Raw genomic sequence first — 21,078 nt, forward strand, 5'->3', positions numbered from 1 at the left:
TGCCATGTGACTGTTCAATGATGTCTCTTGCAGGTGATGAAGACCTACCACATGTACAATGCTGACAGCATCAGCGCTCAGAGCAAACTGAAAGAGGCAGAAAAACAGGAAGAGAAGCAGATTGGGAAGTCGGTGAAGCAGGAGGACAAGCAGACTCCACGCTCCCCTGACTCCACTTCCAACGTTCGGTTTGAAGAGAAACACGTCCGACGAAGCTCTGTCAAGAAAATTGAGAAAATGAAGGAGAAGGTATGTGAGTAGTAGCACTGTGGAAATGAACCATGTAGGGAGGAGAGCTCTGCAGTTGTCCAGCAGACTGACTGCGGAGAAGTTTCCTGTTAGTGATACTTAAATTCAAAACGCAGCACTAATGCCTGGGTAAGGATGCACAGTTAGGGAATGCAGAGATGAGCAACATCATTAACTTGGCTGGGTAGCAGAGCAGCCAAGTTCTGTAATTATCTTCGTTATGCATAGAGGCCGCAGAGCCAGAGCCTCTTCCCGGAGAGGGATGAGGCCAGAAGGTAAGGATATTTTCCTTGAAGTTGCTACTGGGCAGGTGATTGCCTTCTCATAAACTTCAGTGGGGTAGTAAGATGTGGGGGCCAGATCATTAGCTGGTTTAAATTGACCACTGATGTTGCAGCACATGAGGGTCAGGCCAATGGTGTCGGGGGAGACACAAACAAAGCGGGGCAGATGTTAATTCCTAGCTCTTTTCTTAAGCAGATCCAGATTCTCTAGCAGTCAGATTAAATAGCCCAGAGGACTTGCAGATCTGGAGGTCGATTGAAATGACATCTAGTTTGTAAGTCACCTTACAACCTTGTAAGACCCATCTAAGACTTCACCCCTCCGCTTCCTCTTGATTTCTGGGTTGCTTTCAGGGAAAGCCTTAAATGCAGGGTTGTCTGGTTAACAATCTCAATGCTGATCTATATTAAGTCTTGGAATTTTGTGAGATGAAATGAAATCCTAAATGAAGGGAAGTGAGCATTGAGATGAGGTGTAATTGTTCTGAAGGCGCAGTTTGGTCTGTCACCAAGAACGTTTTTCTTTTTCTCTTTTCCTTTTTTTTTTTTAAATGAACTCTTTGGTCTTTTTTCAGCGCCAAGCAAAATATACTGAAAATAAACTGAAAGCCATTAAGGCAAGAAATGAGTATCTGCTGACTCTGGAAGCCACCAATGCATCTGTGTTCAAGTATTACATCCACGATCTGTCTGATCTCATTGATGTAAGTGCACTGCTATTTGGGCACCTGTATTAAATGTCATTCCCATTAACCCCACTGTGTACATCTCCCTCTTTAACCCCTTTTGTGCTAGCATCCTTTGCAGCGCCTCTGCAATGGTGACCTTCAGTGATGTCTGTCAGTGCAGAGTGGAGACCATGGGGAAACACACCCGGTACAATAGTCAGTAGTGAAGCAGCTCGGGAGGCTGCTCTTAAACAGTTGTTCGGCGAAGGAGGTTTGTACCCTGTGTACAGAGTATAGACGTTTTTGTGAAGAGGGAGTGCTTCATTGAAGGGAAACTGTCAGCTCAATCGGCTTTACGTTTTATGCGTACTGTTTTAAGAAATCCCCAAGCTTCTAATTCAAAGAGGCACACGTTTCTTAAAAAAAGGGAAAAGTGTTTTGTAAAACCATAAACCAGTTGGCAGAAGGACTAAGAGGCGGACATAGCTCCCGAAACTGCTTTTAACTCATTTTTTGAAATCCTCTAAATTAGAAATGTATGGTCTCTTTTTAGAATGATCAATGAGATGTGTAGAGAGCCATTCTCCTGTATCCAGGACCTTCTGCGGGTTCAAATGCACACAAGTCTACAGTGACTTAAGGTGTTTCCAACAGCAGCTATTTGAACTACATAATAAGATTCGCATTAGACCTGTTCCAGTGGTAAGGTGTATGTAAGACCAACAGTCCCGCAAATTCCCACCCCTAGCTCAATGGTAGTCTCAGGTTTCCATAGCCCATTTGTTTCTTCATGCCTTTGCTAACTCTCCTCTTCCTTAGTAGAGTCCCATCATGCATAGGGTTGAGGCAGATTGTCATAAAGCAGCATGTCTGGGTAGTTGTCATGCAACTGCCTATGTGGTGCACGTTCTGCAACTAAATAGGAGACCTCAGTCTGCAGGGCTGGCAATTCAGCATCTTTCTCTTAGCACTGTATTTGTTTTATTAAAGGAATAAACTGAATAACAACTTTTAACATCTCTACCTTAACATTCACACTTGCTTGAAACTCATGAAAGCCACTTCAGGAGTCTGAGATGACCCAGGGCTTGTCTTCACATGCAACTAAGCTGTTGTAGCGAAGCTGCTCTTAGTCTGACAGGCAGTGACTATGTCCTAGCGCTGTCTACACAGGGGGTTCAGTCAGTATAACTACGTCGCTCAGGGGTGTGGATAGGGTGTAGACCTGGCCCCATGTCTTGCAGAGCTAGTGGTGTTGGATGTTTTGCCTAGTGTGTGAATGCCCTGCCCCACTTGACAGAACTGACACATGAGCTGCATTGAACTAGTTCTGCGCATCGAGTCAGGGATTGTTGGGTCCCACTTTGTTCCATTTCTTGATGACAACCATAATACTACCCTCTAATTGAGGTTTAAACCATATTTGCTGAGCCCTGAGGGAAATTGTTTGGAAGAGGGAAAGTGAGTGGGGGGGAGGAGGATTGAAACGAGAATTAATTCCCCTTCCCTGATCACTCTCCATTGCCAGTTCTTAATATGCCTCCCATGAGGCATGTGTACTGAAAAATCACACAGAACCCATTTAGATTTCCTTGGTAAGTCCTTAAATCTTCTTTGAACAGCAAGGTGATCCCAAGGAGTTTTGGGTGAGTATAGTAGCAGGACGTGTCTCACTAGGAGTGCTCTGGCTGTCACGGGTGCCAGGAAGAACACAAGTTTCAGCAGTTTACTATTCCTTGATGCTCAGAAATCAGTAGCTCAGGTGGCTACAGTTCTGGCCATGTTGATATACAGTGAGAGAGTTAACCCTTTAGCTACTTGATTAACTGTGCAAAGCACATACTTAGTGACTATAGAACACTTATCTGTAGATCCCCAAATGCTTTACAAGGACTAGGTAAGCATTATCAGCTCCATTTTTCAGAGGTGGAAACACAAATGAAGGGACTTGCTGCGGGGTCATGGAGTGAATCCATGACAATGCTGGAAACAGAACCAGGTACTCCCGGTCTAACAATGACACTTTCTAAACTGCAATGGTTCAGAAGGAGACTTAAACCTAGCAGTGGTAAAACCCTGATAAAGTAGCCTTGAGGGTCTGATTTAAATACTCTCAGGATCTGAAAATCAAAGCTGCAATACCCTGCAATATCCTCCATAGAATAAGTGGTGAGTGTTGTCCCAGCCCTGTGTCAGTGATTCTGAGTTTCCTGCCTCTTGAGACTGAGGCAGATCCTGAATGTTAATGAAAAGTATTTCACGAATGGAGAAGTTGATCTTGAAAGATGTCAGGTTTGAGCTGCATTTGGGAGCCTTCTGCAATCTGTATTTTCTCTCAAAAAAGCCAGTGGACCACAAAGGCTGAGAAAAGAATGGAGCGAGTGGATGTTTGGGTGAGTGTGTCTGACAGCCTGCTTTTAGGATGGTGATGCAATCCTGGGAATAAACAGATCTCTTCTCTCTCAAGAGCTCAAACTTTCCCTGCTCCTTTCCTTCTCCCTTGCCACCCTTTCCCAAAATAACACAACCTCCCTCCATTTCCTTTCCCCTCTCCCAAAAAAACCTGAAAGTGAGTTTTAAACCAGTTATTTTCCTCGACTTTGTATTCGGGGTTTGCTTAAAGGCCGCTTGCTGGCAAAGAGTTAATCAGCTGTCGTGTTGAGAAATGAATTTGGATGAGCTATCATTAAATTCTTATAAAAAATTGATTTCCTTGGAGAACGTTTCCATCAAACATTTATATAACCCAGAAAAGGCCGGTAAGACTGACACACTTATAAATATGATATTCTGGATGCTTTCAAATGTTAAAGTGAGGGAGGGGCTGAAAATGTTCTCTGCCACTAGCTTCTATAAAGGAGAGCTGAAAGAAGTTGCTGTCTTAATCTCATCCTCCTGATTTCTTGTGGAGATGGGCTATGAAATATTAAGTCTTACTTTACTTTCCGATCCATGAATGAATCCTTTTGCCATAAGCTCAGCCCTCCTCTCAGATGCCCATGTACATTGATGTAATTTGGAAAATGGGCAACAGTGCCGCAGATGAACTTGTTACCATGTCTAGGCTCTATGGTAGATTGACCCACATCTTAAACAAATTGAGTGTCAGTCTTTATAAATACTCTGAACAGATTCTCCGCATTCGACTGTTGGTTCAACTGAATCTGACTTCTCTCAAATGTACCAAGCAGCAGTAACATGAATTTTAATGTGCATACGGAGCAGCAGTAGCTTGAATGGCTCTCTACCAGAGAACCTCCCGCACGTGCAAATTCTCCATCAAGCAGCTTTTGTTTTTGTTCTCAGGGTTTTTGTTCTTTCTGATTGAATTTAATGTCCTTTAATTCTCTGCTTCCAGTTGAGCCAGCAACTGCTGTTCCTTTGCCAGGATGCCACACCGGCCACCGGCCATTGGCACGGTACGCAGGCATGTAGTAGCATTCAGTGGCAGAAGTCTTGTAAAGAGCAGGGGAGGGGCAGGATCTGTGTCTCTCTATTTGAAGGCATTTACTTACAATAGGACAATGATGAGACCCAAATGATGGGGGGAGAAGGGGAGGAGAGTCTAGTGATTTTTTGCTTACAGAGCAGCATAGCAATCAAGCAGATGGTCTCTTTCTTCTTGGATATTCTGCGAGCATATTTAATCTCACTTGTGATTCCTGGAAGGTGGACATTTCTCTAGCAGTATTTATTAAACATCTGAAAAATTCAGGCTGTTTCTGATGAAATAATGAAAAGCCCTTCACTGCCGTATGAAACATTATAGCACTTGGCTGTGAAGGGAGGGTGCAGATGAGGCTACCTGATTGATTGGCTTTCAGTGAAACCATGCTAATGTTAGTAATATCCAGTAAATGCTTGACTATGACCTTCTTTTACCTGAAGGTTTTTGTTTGCTTTCTGTCTCACCCTAGCAATGAAACCATTCCAGCCATGCATTTTGAGGGGCGCTCTTGGGCTTCTAGGGTGGCAGAATTCATTTGGCCTTTGTCTCAGTTACCTGGGTTTAGCTGACTACCAGCAATGTGATGAACTGATCCTCTGAGCCAGTTGGCACTCACTCAGATGTGTTAATGCCCTCTTATTTGGCTAGCTCTTGATTTGAGCATCTAAATGCAAAATGTGGACATCCTGTTAAAGCCTCTACTTATGGAAACTGGGCTTCCTGTATACTTTGAGGAATGCCTCTGTGCAAAGCATATTAAGATAACCCCATGAATGTAGTATTTGTAATACGTGTCCTGATCAGTTGTCTGGATGCTCAACCGACACCAGCTTATTGTTCCTCCAAGACCATGTGAAAAACAGTGCTCCATGGGTTTAGAATATTTGTATAGAGTGCCCTTTAGCCCAGGATTTCAGAGTGCTTCCAGTGGGAACCTATTGCCTTAGGGAGCTAGGTCAGGGATAGGTAGGAATCCACTATTGATGGCCTCCGTTTCTAGGGTGAAATGTGGCTGGCTGTTCACAGCGCACAGCGACACTTTCACAATTTAGGGCAGTCAACGAGGAATAATGTATCCAGTTGAAACTGTAGGGGGATGTTAGGGAGGCAGGTGGTCATACCTGAGTTGGAATTTATTCACCGTCTTGTATTTACCAGCCCTCCTCTTACACAATGGATCATGAGATCTCTGAGAACCAGTGATCAAGACCTCTGCTTTGGATGGGAGATAAGACAGCATCCATCCTAAGAGTACCACTTAGTATCCATGATTTGCCATCTGCTCCGCATGTCCCTAACCAGGGACCATTTAGTTTTAGTCTCTCTTCCTTTATTCACGTAGAATTGTGTCTGTTTTCCAGCAGTGCTGTGACCTGGGATACCATGCTAGCCTCAACAGAGCTCTCAGGACGTTCCTGTCTGCAGAGCTGAACCTGGAACAGTCAAAGCACGAGGGCCTGGATGCCATTGAGAATGCAGTGGAGAACTTGGATGCCAACAGTGATAAGCAGCGCCTCATGGAGATGTACAACAACGTCTTCTGCCCGCCCATGAAGTTTGAGTTTCAGCCCCACATGGGAGACATGGTCAGTTTATCTCCATGCCTTCGTCTGCTCTTGTTCTGTAAACATGCACAGAAATCTCTGACCCATTTAGTTGCATTTAAAAGATTAAATCTGTAATAAAACAAACGTCCCTGCCTGTTCGGGCTCAGTGGCATGTTCTCTGTGTCACTGGGTTGGAGATGAATTGTGGAAGAATGGCCGCAAGACTTGATTGTCACAGGACAGTGCTGGCTAGGTAGAGGAGTTACAAGGACTGTAACCTCTTTGTAGAGTGTATGTAGGTGGGACAGAAAACTGCTCCCTAGGATGAGATGGGGACAATGCAACTTCCATAAGCGGTTTCTTCAGCTATCCAAACACAGCAGTTCTGGCAGCGTCCTCAGAGGCCATCTTTTGGATTCCCACTTGGGAGTTGAGAGGGAGGCCTTGGAAAAGGAACCCAGTAGGAAAATATAAGCTCTGGCATGGATATCTGTGGACTGTAATTGACTCATTTTGAGTAATAAACCAGCTGAAGATGAAAATACCCAGGGAGCTGTGATCCTCAAGACGAAGAGGAAACACTGTTGTTCCCTTCCCATCCATGCATCTTCTACCTACCCAGCCTTTGTAAAATTGATCAGGCATACCAACAGGACTGCTGAGGCAAGGATTCTCGAAGTAGAAGGTTGACATAACATCTGAAGGATTTAATCATCCTATACTTCAGAGCCCAGCCCTGCTTCTGCAACCACGTTGCCCTTGGCTGTCTGCACGGCAGCCCATTGTAGTTGCCAGCGTATCAGTGACATCACTGTTCTGAGGTCAGAGTCCTTTCTGTTCTGGGTAGCACAGACTAAAAGAAACAGGCAGCGTATGTCAAATAGGATGTCTACAGACATCACCCAGCCTCTGCTCACCAGTCAAATGAGTTTGGTTTTGGGGTCTTTTTTTCAAGTCATTCCTAAATCTATCACAGCATATAGCTTGCACCAAAGTCATCAGGTCAGCTGTAATGTATTAGAGGAAATGGTGCCAGCACATCCCATGCAAGAGTGAGGAGTGCGAACTCTTCTAAAAGGAGCAGTGCCTGGTCTCTTCCTGTCTCTTGTGTGTTGTCATGTGGACATCCTAAATAGCTTCCCTCCAGTGAACACTGCTTGACGCACTTTCTGAATCCATCTCGCTCCCAGTCTTGGCTTACTGTAAAACTTCACTTCCATTTGTTGGCAGTCATTTCATGTGTCATGCCAGCCTCCTGTGTCATCCTAGATGTAGTCCTTAACGTAGGTCAAGCTCTTATGGGTAACTTGGTGCATTCCAGTGATGTGGGTTTAGGGAGGGTGCAACAAGAGGAGGCAGAGTAGGCTAGTTACAAACTGAAATATCAGCTTGATCACTTTCTCTCCCCGTTGAGACCCCATTCCTAAGACTGAATTGGGGAGCTCTTGCTTGCCACACTCCAGTGGAGGAATATTGTAGTCTTCTATATATAGCCTCTTTTTTATTAGAGCAACTCTTGGGACGAAAACCTCCACTGCAGAAAGAAACCAGCATTCAGAGTCATTAACCTTTGTTACCTAAATTGATTCCTAGAGCCTGGCAACTCCCTGAAGAAAAACAAGACGACACGCAATTTAAATGCAGTTTTATAAAGCATTTGACTGTGTAGTCCTAAAGCACAAAGGGTTTATGGTGATAAAGGCAGTCGAAGGATTTTCATTTTTGGCAATGAAACTGTATTGCCTGACAGCTTTATCCATTCTGTCCATTGATCTGGGAGCTCTGAAGTCACACGAGCTGAAGCCAGCTCACAAATCTAAAATGGGACTTGGGGCAGTTGGCTGGAGGTCTAGATGATCCCAGCGAACATGAAGGAAAGGCTAGAGAGATGCTCCCTGATTGCCAGTGTGCTCTTTCATTCCAAGACATAGACGCAGCTTAAGGCTGTCTGTCTCTCTTCCTCCTCAGGTGATGGAAGGAAGGGCAGGGAGCATGTGTGAACCCTGAGTTGGCAAGTGGCCTTTCATCCTATCCTAATGCACAGATAAGTGTCCCATAGATCGCATAAAGGACTGCTCCCCAGCCCACTTTGCTTCGAGTCACATGTCTTCATTCCCCCCACCATATCCCTAGGGATGAGATTTGACAGTGTCCTACTGACTTTGATGCATTACGTATGTAGGATGAAGGTGTGTTTAGTTCACCTAGTATTGCTGGGGTGGGCATGTATGCATCAGATTTACGTTTTATATACGTGTATAGTTTGGTTTGCAACTTGAGTCTTGACAAATCATAGCTTTGGCATGTCAGCATTTTATTCTTCCCAAACAACATGGCTGCTGTGTGCTGTGAAACGTGAGCGTTCACACCAGTACTGAGAGAGCCCAGCGTTGAATATGTAAAAAGGTGCTTGCCCCGCTGTCATTCCCTAAAACGTAGTGAACAGGTGTGATCCTCCCTGTTGCCATGGGGAATAGATAGCCCAAGTGGCCAAGACAAGCCTGTTTTTTCCTTTTACAAAGTACTTGACTCACAGTACCAAATGCTTCCCTGCCATAAGCTGACCTAGACCCCGAGAAGCCCTTGGTTGCTGCTTAGCTCGTAGTTGTAGTACTTGAGAAGTCCAAACAAAAGACAAGGAAGTGCAAGTCGGATCTTTCAGAATTAGCTCATTGAAAGTGACTCATTTCTTTTAGTCAATTCTTCCTTGTCTTTTGTTTCCCCTCCTACTTTGTTTGACTTGTGGGGTGGGGGCTGGGGAATTTTAATTCAGTAAAACCTGGGGTTTAGCTGTACTTTGATTAGGCCTAAATTCAGAGACTTCTAAAGTACTAAAATGGCGAGCCTCGTTGGGCTGTTCGTTGAATGCCATCGTGAAGTAAGTATGATTTTCTTGGTGTTGAAGGTACTGCGGCTCTCTCCAGTATGCTGGTTTGTTTTGTTTACAGGTGTCACAGCTGTGTGCCCAGCAGCCGGTCCAGAGTGAGTTAGTGCAGAGATGCCAGCAGCTGCAGTCTAGATTGTCTACGCTCAAGATAGAAAACGAAGAGGTGAGCTAACAAACCAACCAAGAAACCGCTTGCAGCATTTACAATATTAGATTCTTCACACAGCCCAGGGACAAGGGAGCACTCCATCTCAATAATCCTGTTTGCGGTGACCTGTGTAGGAAGATGTGGAAGGAGGGCAGCAGAGGGCTTCAATATGTTAGTCTGTATCGCTGCCTTCCCTTCCCAGCAGCCTGTAAAGTGCTTTGCATGGGGCAGAAATGTCTAAGACAAATCCAGTGTTATCCCTTTTCCCAATCTGAATTGCTAGGCATGGCCACGTCTCAGGCAGCCACACCTGAATAGCAAAGGGTCAATGATCTGTCTTGTTTTTAAAATATTAAACCTCAGGCGAGTCCTAATTTTTGTTTCACTTGGGTGCTGAGCTCTCATGTAAACAGCAGATCTTGATTTAATATAATTGTCTTGTCTTCTCATGGTTTAAAGCAAACCTGTACTACCCTTACTGCTACTGTTGAACTTGTTTTGTATTCAGCCTGGTTTGGTGGATCTTTGGTGCAAAAGAGAGGGAAACTATCCTTTGGATCATATTGGTGCAATGAGGCTCTCCCCCTCTTCTATGTTGCCTCTTTCCCTCCTCCTCTTCCCCTTCCTTTCCTCCTAACCTCAAGGCATTCATCCTATCAAGGCCTAGTATCCTGTGCAGCCTTAGACTTGAAAGGATTAAATGAATGGCATTCCTTTGGGAGCCCATCAGAATATCCGAGGCACACCTCCACCCCCCCTGGAATTTATAATCCTGCTTGTGTGGCCCCTTTATAGGCCCAAATCAAGGGAAACGCCTTCAATAAAAGACCTAGCAAATTACAGCAAGGTCCTATTTTAATCCAGTGTTCATTTGTTTGAAGCCCAGTAGATTCAGTGACAGGAGTAAAATGATTATGAGCATTCCATCATTCCTTTTAACACATCTCTTTGCTACATGGGTAGATTTCCCCTAATGCCCCCCACCCTCCAGCCGGGCAGTGGAATAAAACTTGCCTAACTACAGGATTTATATAGCATACAGCAATGCAGATTTATTCTGCAGCTACCAGTTGTTTACATGGACTATGCTCTGTTAATTAGCAGAGCTTGTACTGTGGTTACGGCCCATAGGACTCGAAGGCAGCCCTATCAGTTCATTAATAAAATGCTCTGGGGCATGGAACCGCTGTTTTTCATTTACTTTATTTTAATTCCTTTGTCCTTGCTGAGGCAGGTTAAGAAAACCATGGAAGCCACGCTGCAGACTATCCAAGACATAGTCACCATTGAGGACTTTGATGTCTCTGACTGCTTCCAGTACAGCAACTCCATGGAGTCTGTCAAATCCACAGTCTCGGAAACATTCATGAGCAAGCCAAGCATTGCCAAGAGACGGGCTAACCAGCAGGAGACGGAGCAGTTCTACTTCACGGTAAGGGGCCTGCCCTGCAAGGTGTTCACAACGACCTGAAGCTCTCAGGAACATCTTGAGCTGCTTCTGTTTTAATTGCCCCATTATAGACACCCATGACTGTATTCTTGTTCTCATGAGTTTTCCTGTCTAACCTCCTCGGGCAACTTTACGTTTTATAGGAAGCCATTTGAATCCACTTCTTAGTTACGTTGGAATATAGATAGCTTTTCCTGAAATTCGAAGATCTGCTTGTTACCAGGTTTACACCACACAGAAGAATTAAAACAGAACAGATTGAGACCCGGTTTAGTCTGAGTTTAAAAACTTAAAGGGACAGTATTTTAAATTCTGGTATCACAAGCGTAGCATGTTTTGCTATACCTGTGCCTTCCCCCAGTAGGTGAACACTGATGACTTTGTTTTGCTTGTTGCTAATACGGAAAATACTGCTATGGTTCAGTTTTCGCTTTTTTCTGAACTCCAGCATCATGATATAGGCCCCAGTCCTGTAGTCCGTGGACAGAGAGCATCCAGTGGAGGCCCATGAGGTCATGGGAACGCTGCATAGGTGCTGTGGTTGGCCTGCATGCTGCAGATAAGCAGGAACTTGCACAGTTCCTGACAAAATTATCTGCTGTAGAGCCATGAGAAGGGAAAATAAAAGCACATCCCTGGTTTCAATATAGGTCTTACAAAAAGTGTTACTTATTTTTTGCTGCCGCAACCAGAGCTGGGTTTGTTATTTCAAAAACCAAAAAATGTGCAATTTGAGTTTGTGTCCTTTTTTAAAACAAAAATCCTCTAAATACTTAGTCTGAGTACAATTTAGTGTTTGGATTGTGATATGGCCAGGCTGGGTAAAATCTAGTCTCTCTCATCTGTTTACAGTGGAGCTGAGTGGACAGAGTTGAAAATTGTGAAGGGAATTTACCCCAGTGCGCGCACCCATTTGGTCTGTGAGGGAAAACTGTAGGTCACTCAGAGTAAAAATTCAAAGTATCTTTTAGCTTTACTATCTTTTCATACCAGTGTGTATTTTTTCCTGATGACTTATGTTGAGCCACTGCATCATTTAATATTTTTAAAATGTCTTCTTCCAGTGAAGGATGAAAACCAAATCTCTGCAATTCATTACTCTGACCCTTTTTGAATGCCTATTGCTATATTTAAAGCTTTCCTATTCCTTTTACAAGGATGCTTAAAAATAATGCATTACATTAAAAAGTTTTCTTCTAAAGTGAAACTGACATTCAGCAAAATGTGGGCAGGCAAACTGATTGATTAAGAAGCAATGGCTGGCCTACCTGTGATTATGGAACTAGAAAAATGATTTTTTAAGTTTAATTTCAGGCAATCTCTGGAGAGAGAGGAGATACTGTATGTTCAAATTTGCACGTGCACATAAGTTTAGTTTACTATGATTTTATCTATACATAGTACTTGTCCATTTCACAATGTTAATTTCCAGATCCAATGCAGCCAGACCAGTGTAGTCCCTGAAGGATTGATTGTAGGGCTGTCTCCAAGAAATTAAGGTACTATTTATCGTGTCATGCAACCCTGAGAAAATAACTGGGAACTGAATGAGGCTGATGTATGAAGGGCCCCATAACCAGTCAAATTAGATACTTTATTGATTTTCTTATTGGAAGACTTATAAATATCCGTAATAAGAATTCCAGACTTGGAATCTGTAAAGATTGGTTGTTTCCTCATACATAGAAATGAGCTGATGAGCATTAATGAGAACTAGAACAAAGCCATGGTGGATGCTGTACAGTTAGAAGAGAGGGAACCAAAACACAGACCTTCTAAGGTACAGAACAGACCCATGTAAAGGAAAGACACCTATCTCCTCATTTTATATACTTGCAGATGATATGTGATATATGCACGCACCACATTCGTGTGTGTATACATTCACACACACATGCATAGCGCTCAAATGGAGGATAACAGGAATGAACTTTAATGAAGTATCAACATAATCCTTTGTCCCAAATCAGTATTTACATACCATAATGTTTGTTTTGGAATTCCTCTGCATTCACATACCAGGGTGGTGGTGGTGGGCAGTACTGTATGTTAGAGGGATTGCATTCAGAAAATCAGTTTAGATTTAGTTGTCTGTGTGAAGGGTATGAAAGACGGCGAATGACTGCATTTTTCCCATCACTAAAATGGAGAATTATTTTGTCTTTATAATTATCATGGGTTTTCAGATAATATTAAGGAACAGTACAATGCTTGCTCCCTTCAAAGTGCTTTACAAATAGGAATTTGTTAATAAAACTTGACAAGACTCAATACAAGTATTTATAATTCCATCGATAATCAATTTTACAGAAATGTGCTGCTTCTCTCAATGCCCCGCTCTTTCCCTTTTAATCGCTACAGTGGTGTAGTGATCTGATTGACTCATTGCATTCTGGGAACATCCCTAATTGAGCTGAATGTCTGCATCCACTGTTTTTTATTTTTTTTGGGGGGGAGAGGGGGTGTTTGGTTTTTTAATAAAAAGCTGCTCTGCCCAGATGTGAGATGGAGCCAAGAGTATGGGACATGTGACAGAAACTATTTACATATAGTCTTGAAAGCATAACTGTCTGCCTTGGCAGCAAAGCAGGAAGATGTACTCTAGTTTATGCTTTGCTCTACTATTATGTGTTCCACCTGACAGCTGTTTCCTGCTAGAAAAATTGAAATGGGGTGGGGGAGGGTATTAAAGGTTATGTGGATGTGGGGAGACAGCCATTGCAATACATACATCATCACTAGTTAACATATCCTTCTTTCTGATGCCTTTGCAATATGGGAATTATATTATGACTTGAGTTTCTCTTTGTTCTCTTGCGTCTGATTGTACTTAGATTATATCTAGACCAGAAATGAAATCCTGTGGAGTTCACGTGAATGTTGTTTTCTTTGTTTTTGTGATTTGTATTAAGTTTTGGAATAGAATGCTGCTGGCTTTTCATAATTTGTCAAGAAATACCTACAGTCTTGATTTTAAATTAGTGTTTTATATTTTGCCTGTGTTTCTGGGAGGTGACAGGCTATGGAAGGTCGGATTTATTGTAGTCTGAAGAAGATATGAAATATTAGTCGTCAGTAGGAAGCTTTGTTTTCCTTATAGCAACAAGAGGAAGAACTTTGCATTGGGCACACAGTGTTCCTAATGTAACCTGCAGAGATCCCTCACAGCCTCAGGAACCAGAAAGAATGTCAGAGAAAGGCATAAAGGTATTTCTCTGGAACCTGAAATGCTTGATAAGCTCTCTATATAGGAATCTCATTTCTCACCCCTGAAGTGTGGCCACCTCTGGAATAAAACAAGGCAGGTCAGAACAGTACCACACAAAGTTGAAGGCAGGAAGTGACATTCATCATTTCCTATTCTAAATAGTGGTGAACGAGTATGTGAAATGACAAGGGTGATTTTCAGGTAGCATGGCTCAAATTCTGCTTTGGCCATGAGGCTGGAGCTAAACTGCATCTACTTTACTCAGTGAAAGACAGTGGACAGAAAGGAGGTAAGATGAGGACAAGAGTTGGAACAATTTATGATTATATGGTATTGCCGTCACTTGAGCTCGCTTTTTATTGGTTCATTTGTAAAACGTTGGTTGTTTAGAATGGTTGTACTGTATTATACAACAAAGTTACTCTCAGCGCTGTACTATTTGAGCAAAAGCTGGTAAATGCTTAAACAGTTCCAGTTGTTAACTTGACACTGATCATCTTCTGTACAGCCCTCTGTACATTTGCAGCATGTTAGAGGTGAATAATATATTGTCCTCCAGAATAAGGGATGAAACAGATTTATAAATTTCCTCTGAAGAGCTGGAAAACCTATCCAGCTCAAGAGAAACAAATCGAGAATGGTCTGATATTTCAGCCTGAGATGAGCAGAGCATATCTGAACTCAAATGTCATCTTAGTTGTTCTTTTTCCTTTACTTATTGTGCATTCAGAATAAAGGCAGACACTATATCTGACGAGTAAAGTGGGGTGAGAGAGGTTAAGTGAGAGAATAAGCACAGTAGCAGCCTTTTAGTTTGCTAAAACAGATTGTTCATTCAGTTGTCGGTGACACGTGATGAAAGCGCGTTTGTCCCTCTCTGTATCCAGAGAGCAGAGTGTAAGACGGCCACTTAGATGTCTCAGAAATGTTAAGCATTTAGCAGCAAATCAGTCCATATCGAGAGTGGGGCAAGGGAAATCAGATGGCAGATTGCTTGGGGGAATGGGCTGAGATTCCGATGGTAGGTCTGTAGATTGAAATAAATCTTCTCACTATAGAGTTCACAGTTGTATGCAGAGTCCAGCAGACTGAAGCTTGTCAACTGAGATATTGGCACCCCATTGATGGTCTGCTTTTTGTTCACCCCAACAGAAAATGAAGGAGTACCTGGAAGGCAGGAACCTGATAACTAAGCTGCAGGCCAAGCACGACCTTCTTCAGAAGACACTGGGAGAAAGTAAGTCTGGGACCCGCTTGTCACTGTGTTAGGCGGTCAGCTGTAGTTATTGAATTAGGCGGCTGACTGATCACGGCAGTCCTAGATTACCAAGGCTAAGTGGACATACTCATGTTTTATGAATTTATTTTTCTGGCTTGCTTGAAGCCAAATGTCCTGTATATGTGTGTGAGTAATGGTGAAAGGCAAATGCTTAACGAGGCACTAATGCGCCTCATCTATTGGTTTAAATGAAGCATGTGCCCATTCAGCCCCTCTTTCCCTCTCCCCTTAATAATCTGAATAGTGGTAAACCTTGTGATTTACTGTTTACTACTGGTGTTAGAAGCATTGCCTCATTAGGATGGTAGAAAGGTTTTTTGCGTGGTAGATGAGCTGCTTTTCACCTATGTAGGTTCAATCCCAACCAGGCTAATGTAGCGGAACATGACCTTTATTAGTAGAATTGTAAACAAATTTCAGAGTACACAGATGTGTTGCCCCTGCATCTACATTAGCTTGGCAGGAGGTAGAAGCAGTCAAGATTGAATATCCATCACTGCTAACCAGATATTCTCCCCTCCCCTCCCCTCCCCTCCCCCCCCCCCCCCCCAAAAAAGCATTGCATCCATGGCACCATGCAAACCTCCCCAGCCTGTGCTAAGCGGATGGGTTGGCAGTCTGAGTACCTCTCTGAAATGGCTTGGCTCAGAACCTTAGGTTTACATGATCGCGGGGCCTGCTTCTCTTAGGTATCTGAACTGAATTCCACACAAGTCTACCTCTGGATGAGAATTTAAACTGTGTGCAGGTTTTACAATGTTTGCTTTCAGAATAAAAAATATTCTCTTTTTCTCTAAGAGCTTCATGTTAATCAGACCAAACCTATAGGAAGTGGGGAAAGGATTAAGTCCTGTGAAGGCGTGGGCAGGAGGGTGAGGGGAATGAAAAGCTGTTTCTTTAGAGTATTTTTCCTGTTTCTAAACATCTCCAAATGACACCCAATCTTCCCCTGTGACTAATCACATTCCTGGTTTCTAGCTGACCCCAGCATACCAAGACTATTTCCTCTTAACCTGCCTGCCCCTTGAACTGATTTCAAGCTGAGGGGCGGAAGGCGGGAGCAAGAGGAATGTTGAATGTGTTGGTTGTATCTCTCTAGTTTTAGCGGCCCCTGCTGTTTGTGGTTGCTTTGCAATGCTTGAACTTCTTTGGAGCAGAGCTTATGAAGGGATCCTGGTGCATGTCAGACTGTGAGCTAGAGCCACTATTTAAAAAAAAAAAAAAAAATCTGTTATCTGTGAGATCAAAAGAAACTGAGGTGCATTTCGCCTCCCATCCAAAGCAAGGATATCAGTGGGATGAACAGAGTTGGGCACTCAGCATCCAGCCCCATTTATAAAATATCTTTTAACTGGGAAGGGGAGAAACTAAAACCTTTTTCCCAAGTTGAGTCAGCATCTCCTCAGGAAGCTTTGCCCACTGAAATACAACACACTGCTCCATGTCTCCAGACACTGGGGAATGCATATGTTTCTATTTTGTTTTGTTTTTTTCCTTTAGGTTACATTTTATTACTTCTCTTGCAAATTACCTTAATCTAAAGATGACAAATTCTGGTAATAAAAATACCAGCAGGTCTCCTTTTCTACAAGTAATTATGTCCCAGATTGCTGTATACATTTGTCACTGTAATGTAAGAGCCCCTTATTGCTGTCAGAGCCGTGTAATGGGTGTGTATGAATATTCTGTGATGGCAACGGGACAGATAGTTAGGAACTCTGGTTCTGAATAACATTTTTATAAATTATGCACCATTTTGGTTAAATTAGCTTTTACATGCGGAGGGGAAAGTGGCTGCTCACAATGTTGTATTGATTCTCAGCAATTGACAATTAGCTCTTTTCCGTCATTCTCTTCTATCCAGGATCAGGGAGGTATTAAACTTGGGGGGAGCAAAGAGGGAGTGTGGAAGAAGAAACAAATGATCTGGTGGTGTAAATCAGCGTAGCTGTGATGTTGATTTACACCTCCTGAGGATCTGGCCTGGAATGTTTGGTTAACAAATGTACATGCCAAATATTGTGTCTTATTCTTATTCTGATTGTGCTGTGCTGTTTTAAAATGCTTCCTGTATCGTCAGCAGCTGTGGTAGCTAGGCCCCTCCTTGAAAACAGAATGAAAGTTAATGGAACGATTTTGCAAATATGATGGCGGAAAATGCCATTAAAGCGCTGCCTACTGAAATAGCTAAATACTAGCATGTGGAGCCTGTAGGCTAACAAATCAGAGAATGTTTTCAATCTTCCTAAGTGGTTTCATAAAGTATAATCTCTCTCCCCACCAGCTCCCTTGGGAAGGAGGGAGAGGCTGACAAGCCTAGTTTTTTTGGCAGTGGAAGTCAACAATTAGAATGCACGGGGAACCAATTTTCTGAAACAATGCTTTCCAAAGAAAGAGTCCTGAGGCAGCCCAAGCTGTTTTCTGCATTTCCTGGTCAGCCAGGGAGGAGCCTTGCCAACAGGGGTGGGCTGTTGTGATCTGAATAGCAGTAGTTCTTGGGGGAAGCAGCCACATTGTCACTTGTTGAAGTTGTTCTTCCTCCATCCCAGGCCCCCTTTCCAAGTCAGGGTTTGCATGTCCGTCAAAAGCATTTTCCCGTTTCTGTTCCCTGGTGCAAGACTTTATATTTCTTCATTTGTCTCCCTAACAGGTCAAAGGACTGACTGTTCCCTTGCCAGGTAGGTGTGGCTAAAATAAACATTGGTTAAAAGAAAGCCTCCTCCAAAAAGACAGCTGACAAAAGGGATCAGTTACCAACTCAGGACCTCTGTAGATAGGAAAATGAGGTGGGGTTTCCAAACTTCCTGTTAGGCAATGCATCTTTTGGCAACACAACAACCATTGCTTTTGTCTCCTCTAGATGCCAAGTAGTGTTTAACAACAAGTTCTCTAACACCACATTGCTAAACAGTGCCTCGTTTTTCTAATCTAGATGGGGCCCTTGACTTTTCAGGATTTATCCACATCCTCTGGGACAAGAAGGCAAGCAGCATCTTGAAGTGCTTTTGATTGCTTAATAGGAGGTGTGGGGGAAGGGGCAAATGGTCATAAAGGCATTTTCTTTCTCCTTGCCCTGCTGACCTCCTCTGGCCTGATGTGGAATTGGATTGCAGCATAGATAGAGGCCCAAAGAATAAATGTTCTGCTGTAACTGAGGCCAAGTATCATTCACGGTGCCATAGAAGTCACCAAATATGTGAAACCTAAGCTTGTCATGATAGGCGGGGAGAAGAGAGATGCTTTTGATGGGGGTTTCTGTGAAACATAACAGATTTGTGTCTCTGAATTTGTTTTCTGGGGCTGTGTTGGCCACAGGGATTGTGCAGCTTGCTGCCTTTTTAACAAAGTGAGGGTAATTATTGCTGATCTGAAATCATTACTTCATTTCCTATTCCGCACAGTAAAACCGAGCTGGCAGGTCCTAATTAGAATCTGACATCTGTAATAATAAATTATTATTCATTGTGAAATAATTTTAAATATCAAAGAATCATTTTCACAAATAATCTAAAATAGATCTCACTGCCTCTGATAGCTTATGAAATATGCTTTCTCACTTCCTCTCACTACAGCCATTCTTTTTAAAAATAATAAAACATTTCTGCAAAATGAACACTCTAATTATGGTGATTCTTAAACACAATAAAATTGACATACTTAGAATTCAGAAGCCTACTGCCCTGGCAGGCAGTAGGGCTGAATGATCAATTAGGTCTTCTCTAGCCTTATCTCTCATGATTCAGTTTTACGGAAAACAAGAATTTCTAAATCCCAGAAATAAGATCAAGGGGAAGGACGTTTAGCAGAGTAGGCTCAAACCTCCTTCAGATTGAGCACTAATATCCGCCTGCCTAAACAGTAATCATGAACCCATTTGTAATCATGGTTTTATAATTTGGAAATGGTTTAAACTGGCTGTTACTAATGAATTTTTTATCACAGGTTATTATAAAGAACCCATTAATATGCTTGTATTAACAGCACAGAGGGAGACCATTTCGCTTTTTTCTCCCTTCCTCCCCGTGGTTTTAAATCACCCAGTAGAATGGACCCATTTTGGAGAGGTGCTGTCTGAAAATTATAACCAATTTGATTTGGAGTCAAGGGATTTATATGCTGGATTTCCATATGGTTGGAAGGAAGAGGTTAAGTATAGTCTTGTGTCAAGGCTATCAGCTCCCTTTCAGGATTACAGTGCTTCTATATTAAATCACTTAGTCTTTCCAGAGTTCCTGTGAACTGACAGTGTAAATTATTGAAATTGTTTTCCATGTCTGGCTTCTTTCCCGACCAAGAATGAGAGCAGTTTTTCAAATACCAAACAAGCAGTATTTTGGTTGTCAGTGGTCAACTTGACATTTGCCTGTGTTCTTTCCTCTCCATCTTCTACCGATGATCCATTCTGGGCTTCTGATCAGTGGCAGACGCAGCTCAACTATAAGGAAGCAGGTAATAAGTCATTGAAGCATGAAACTCTTGTGTGGGGGGTAGGGATGGGGGAGGGGTATTTTTAAGTCTGTCTCTTGTATAGTGCTTTTTTGTATGTTGTTTTTGGGTTTCTGGGAATCCAAGAACTGAAATGGTGAAAACCTGGATCTTCCATAGACATTTTGCATTTACTTGGAATAAGATTTCATTTTTAGGTTTTTTGGTATTTTGAGTAAGATCTGGTGTCCTGAATTCCATACAAGTTGAATGTAGTCCTATTACTCCTGGGGCTGTAACTTCTTCTGGGCAGACACTGGTTGAGATATTGAAAGCCGTCTGAGTTTTTGACACCTATCTTCCATTAAAATTAATGATGACTTTGGAAGTCCGGACTTAATCTTTTTGTGTTTTATATGGTGTTGAGTGGAAATTGGAAGGACTCGGAGCTCAGGCATTCCCAATTACTGAACAGTTTTGGTTAAAGGCTGATCGTAGTGGTCTACTGAATGAGCTCAATAACTTTCAGTTATAATAGTACTTGTCCTTCTATAGAACCTTCCATCAGAGGGCCTCCAAGCATTTGGCAAACATTCATATGTTTATTATCACTGTGTGACATAGGTCAGTATTATCCCCATTTTACAGATGGGGAAACTGAGTCACAGACCTTAAGTGATTTTCCCCAATGTCCCATGGAGTCTGGAAGAGTTCAGAATAGAACCCAAGCCTCCTGACTCTCAGGTGCTTCTTGAGCCACCTACCATCTTCCTACCCATCATGTGGCATCATTAACCTCTGGCCCATAGTAGTTTCCCTAAAGAACAATAGGTATGTTGGTTACATGGTTAATCAGATACATAAATTCAGCAGGCTCTTGTTGAAGAATATACTTTCAGTCTGTTAACTTGTGACAAAATAAAGCAATGTAATGAACTTGGATCATCTCCACCTATGATAGGTGTGTGTGTGCTTGTATTGCTGTCTTCTACTGGTTGAAATATCAGACCTGCTTCTCTTTGACATTATTGCCCCCTAGGAGCTGCAGCCTACATAAACGATAAGCAGACGGCTACACTAGCATTCGTAGTTCATGCTTTCCTGCTGACGTGTGTTATTTGGGCTGCTATTTAGTCTTTAACTCACATTTCTATTAAATAGAGTTGTAACTGCATGCTTTTCTAATAAAAGTGACTCCAAGGAATTCTAAGGATGCTTTCTTTTCTGTCCATAGTGATGACTTATTGCCTTTTAAATGTTGACATTTTAATAACAAAGGAACTAGATCATGTTATCCTGGGATAGGGAGGAACTGAAAAAAAATGATTTCACAACCAATAAAGACAAGATTTGACTTGAAACGTCATTTCATCTGCTCTTTTTTTGGTCCCTATTGCATTCTCAAGCTGTAGCTTGCAAAATCTCTGTCGGTTGGTATTTTTCATTAGCAGGAAAGTAGGTTGCAGTTGCTGTTCAGCGATGTTA

The 21,078-nt window shown here is 42.6% G+C and overlaps 1 protein-coding gene across 6 annotated transcripts in view; it reads left to right on the top strand.

Moving 5' to 3' along the window:
- The window catches only part of SRGAP2 (SLIT-ROBO Rho GTPase activating protein 2), a 166,804-nt gene that overhangs the window by 111,790 nt on the left and 33,936 nt on the right, over window positions 1–21,078 (top strand). For 4 of the 6 annotated variants that reach the window (XM_067531801.1, XM_067531798.1, XM_067531797.1 and 1 more), the window contains exons 5-12: window positions 34–249; window positions 1,109–1,237; window positions 6,011–6,235; window positions 9,145–9,246; window positions 10,466–10,663; window positions 15,042–15,126; window positions 17,819–17,846; window positions 19,587–19,617. In XM_067531801.1, the coding sequence (XP_067387902.1) occupies window positions 34–249; window positions 1,109–1,237; window positions 6,011–6,235; window positions 9,145–9,246; window positions 10,466–10,663; window positions 15,042–15,126; window positions 17,819–17,846; window positions 19,587–19,617 (1,014 nt within the window). The other 2 variants (XM_067531799.1, XM_067531802.1) reach the window with 2 other exon arrangements.

The sequence above is a fragment of the Emydura macquarii genome, unplaced genomic scaffold, assembly GCF_026122565.2.
Source record: "Emydura macquarii macquarii isolate MOO-44397 ecotype Brisbane River unplaced genomic scaffold, CSIRO-AGI_Emac_v2 contig_3220, whole genome shotgun sequence".
Classification (NCBI taxonomy): Eukaryota; Metazoa; Chordata; order Testudines; family Chelidae; genus Emydura; species Emydura macquarii.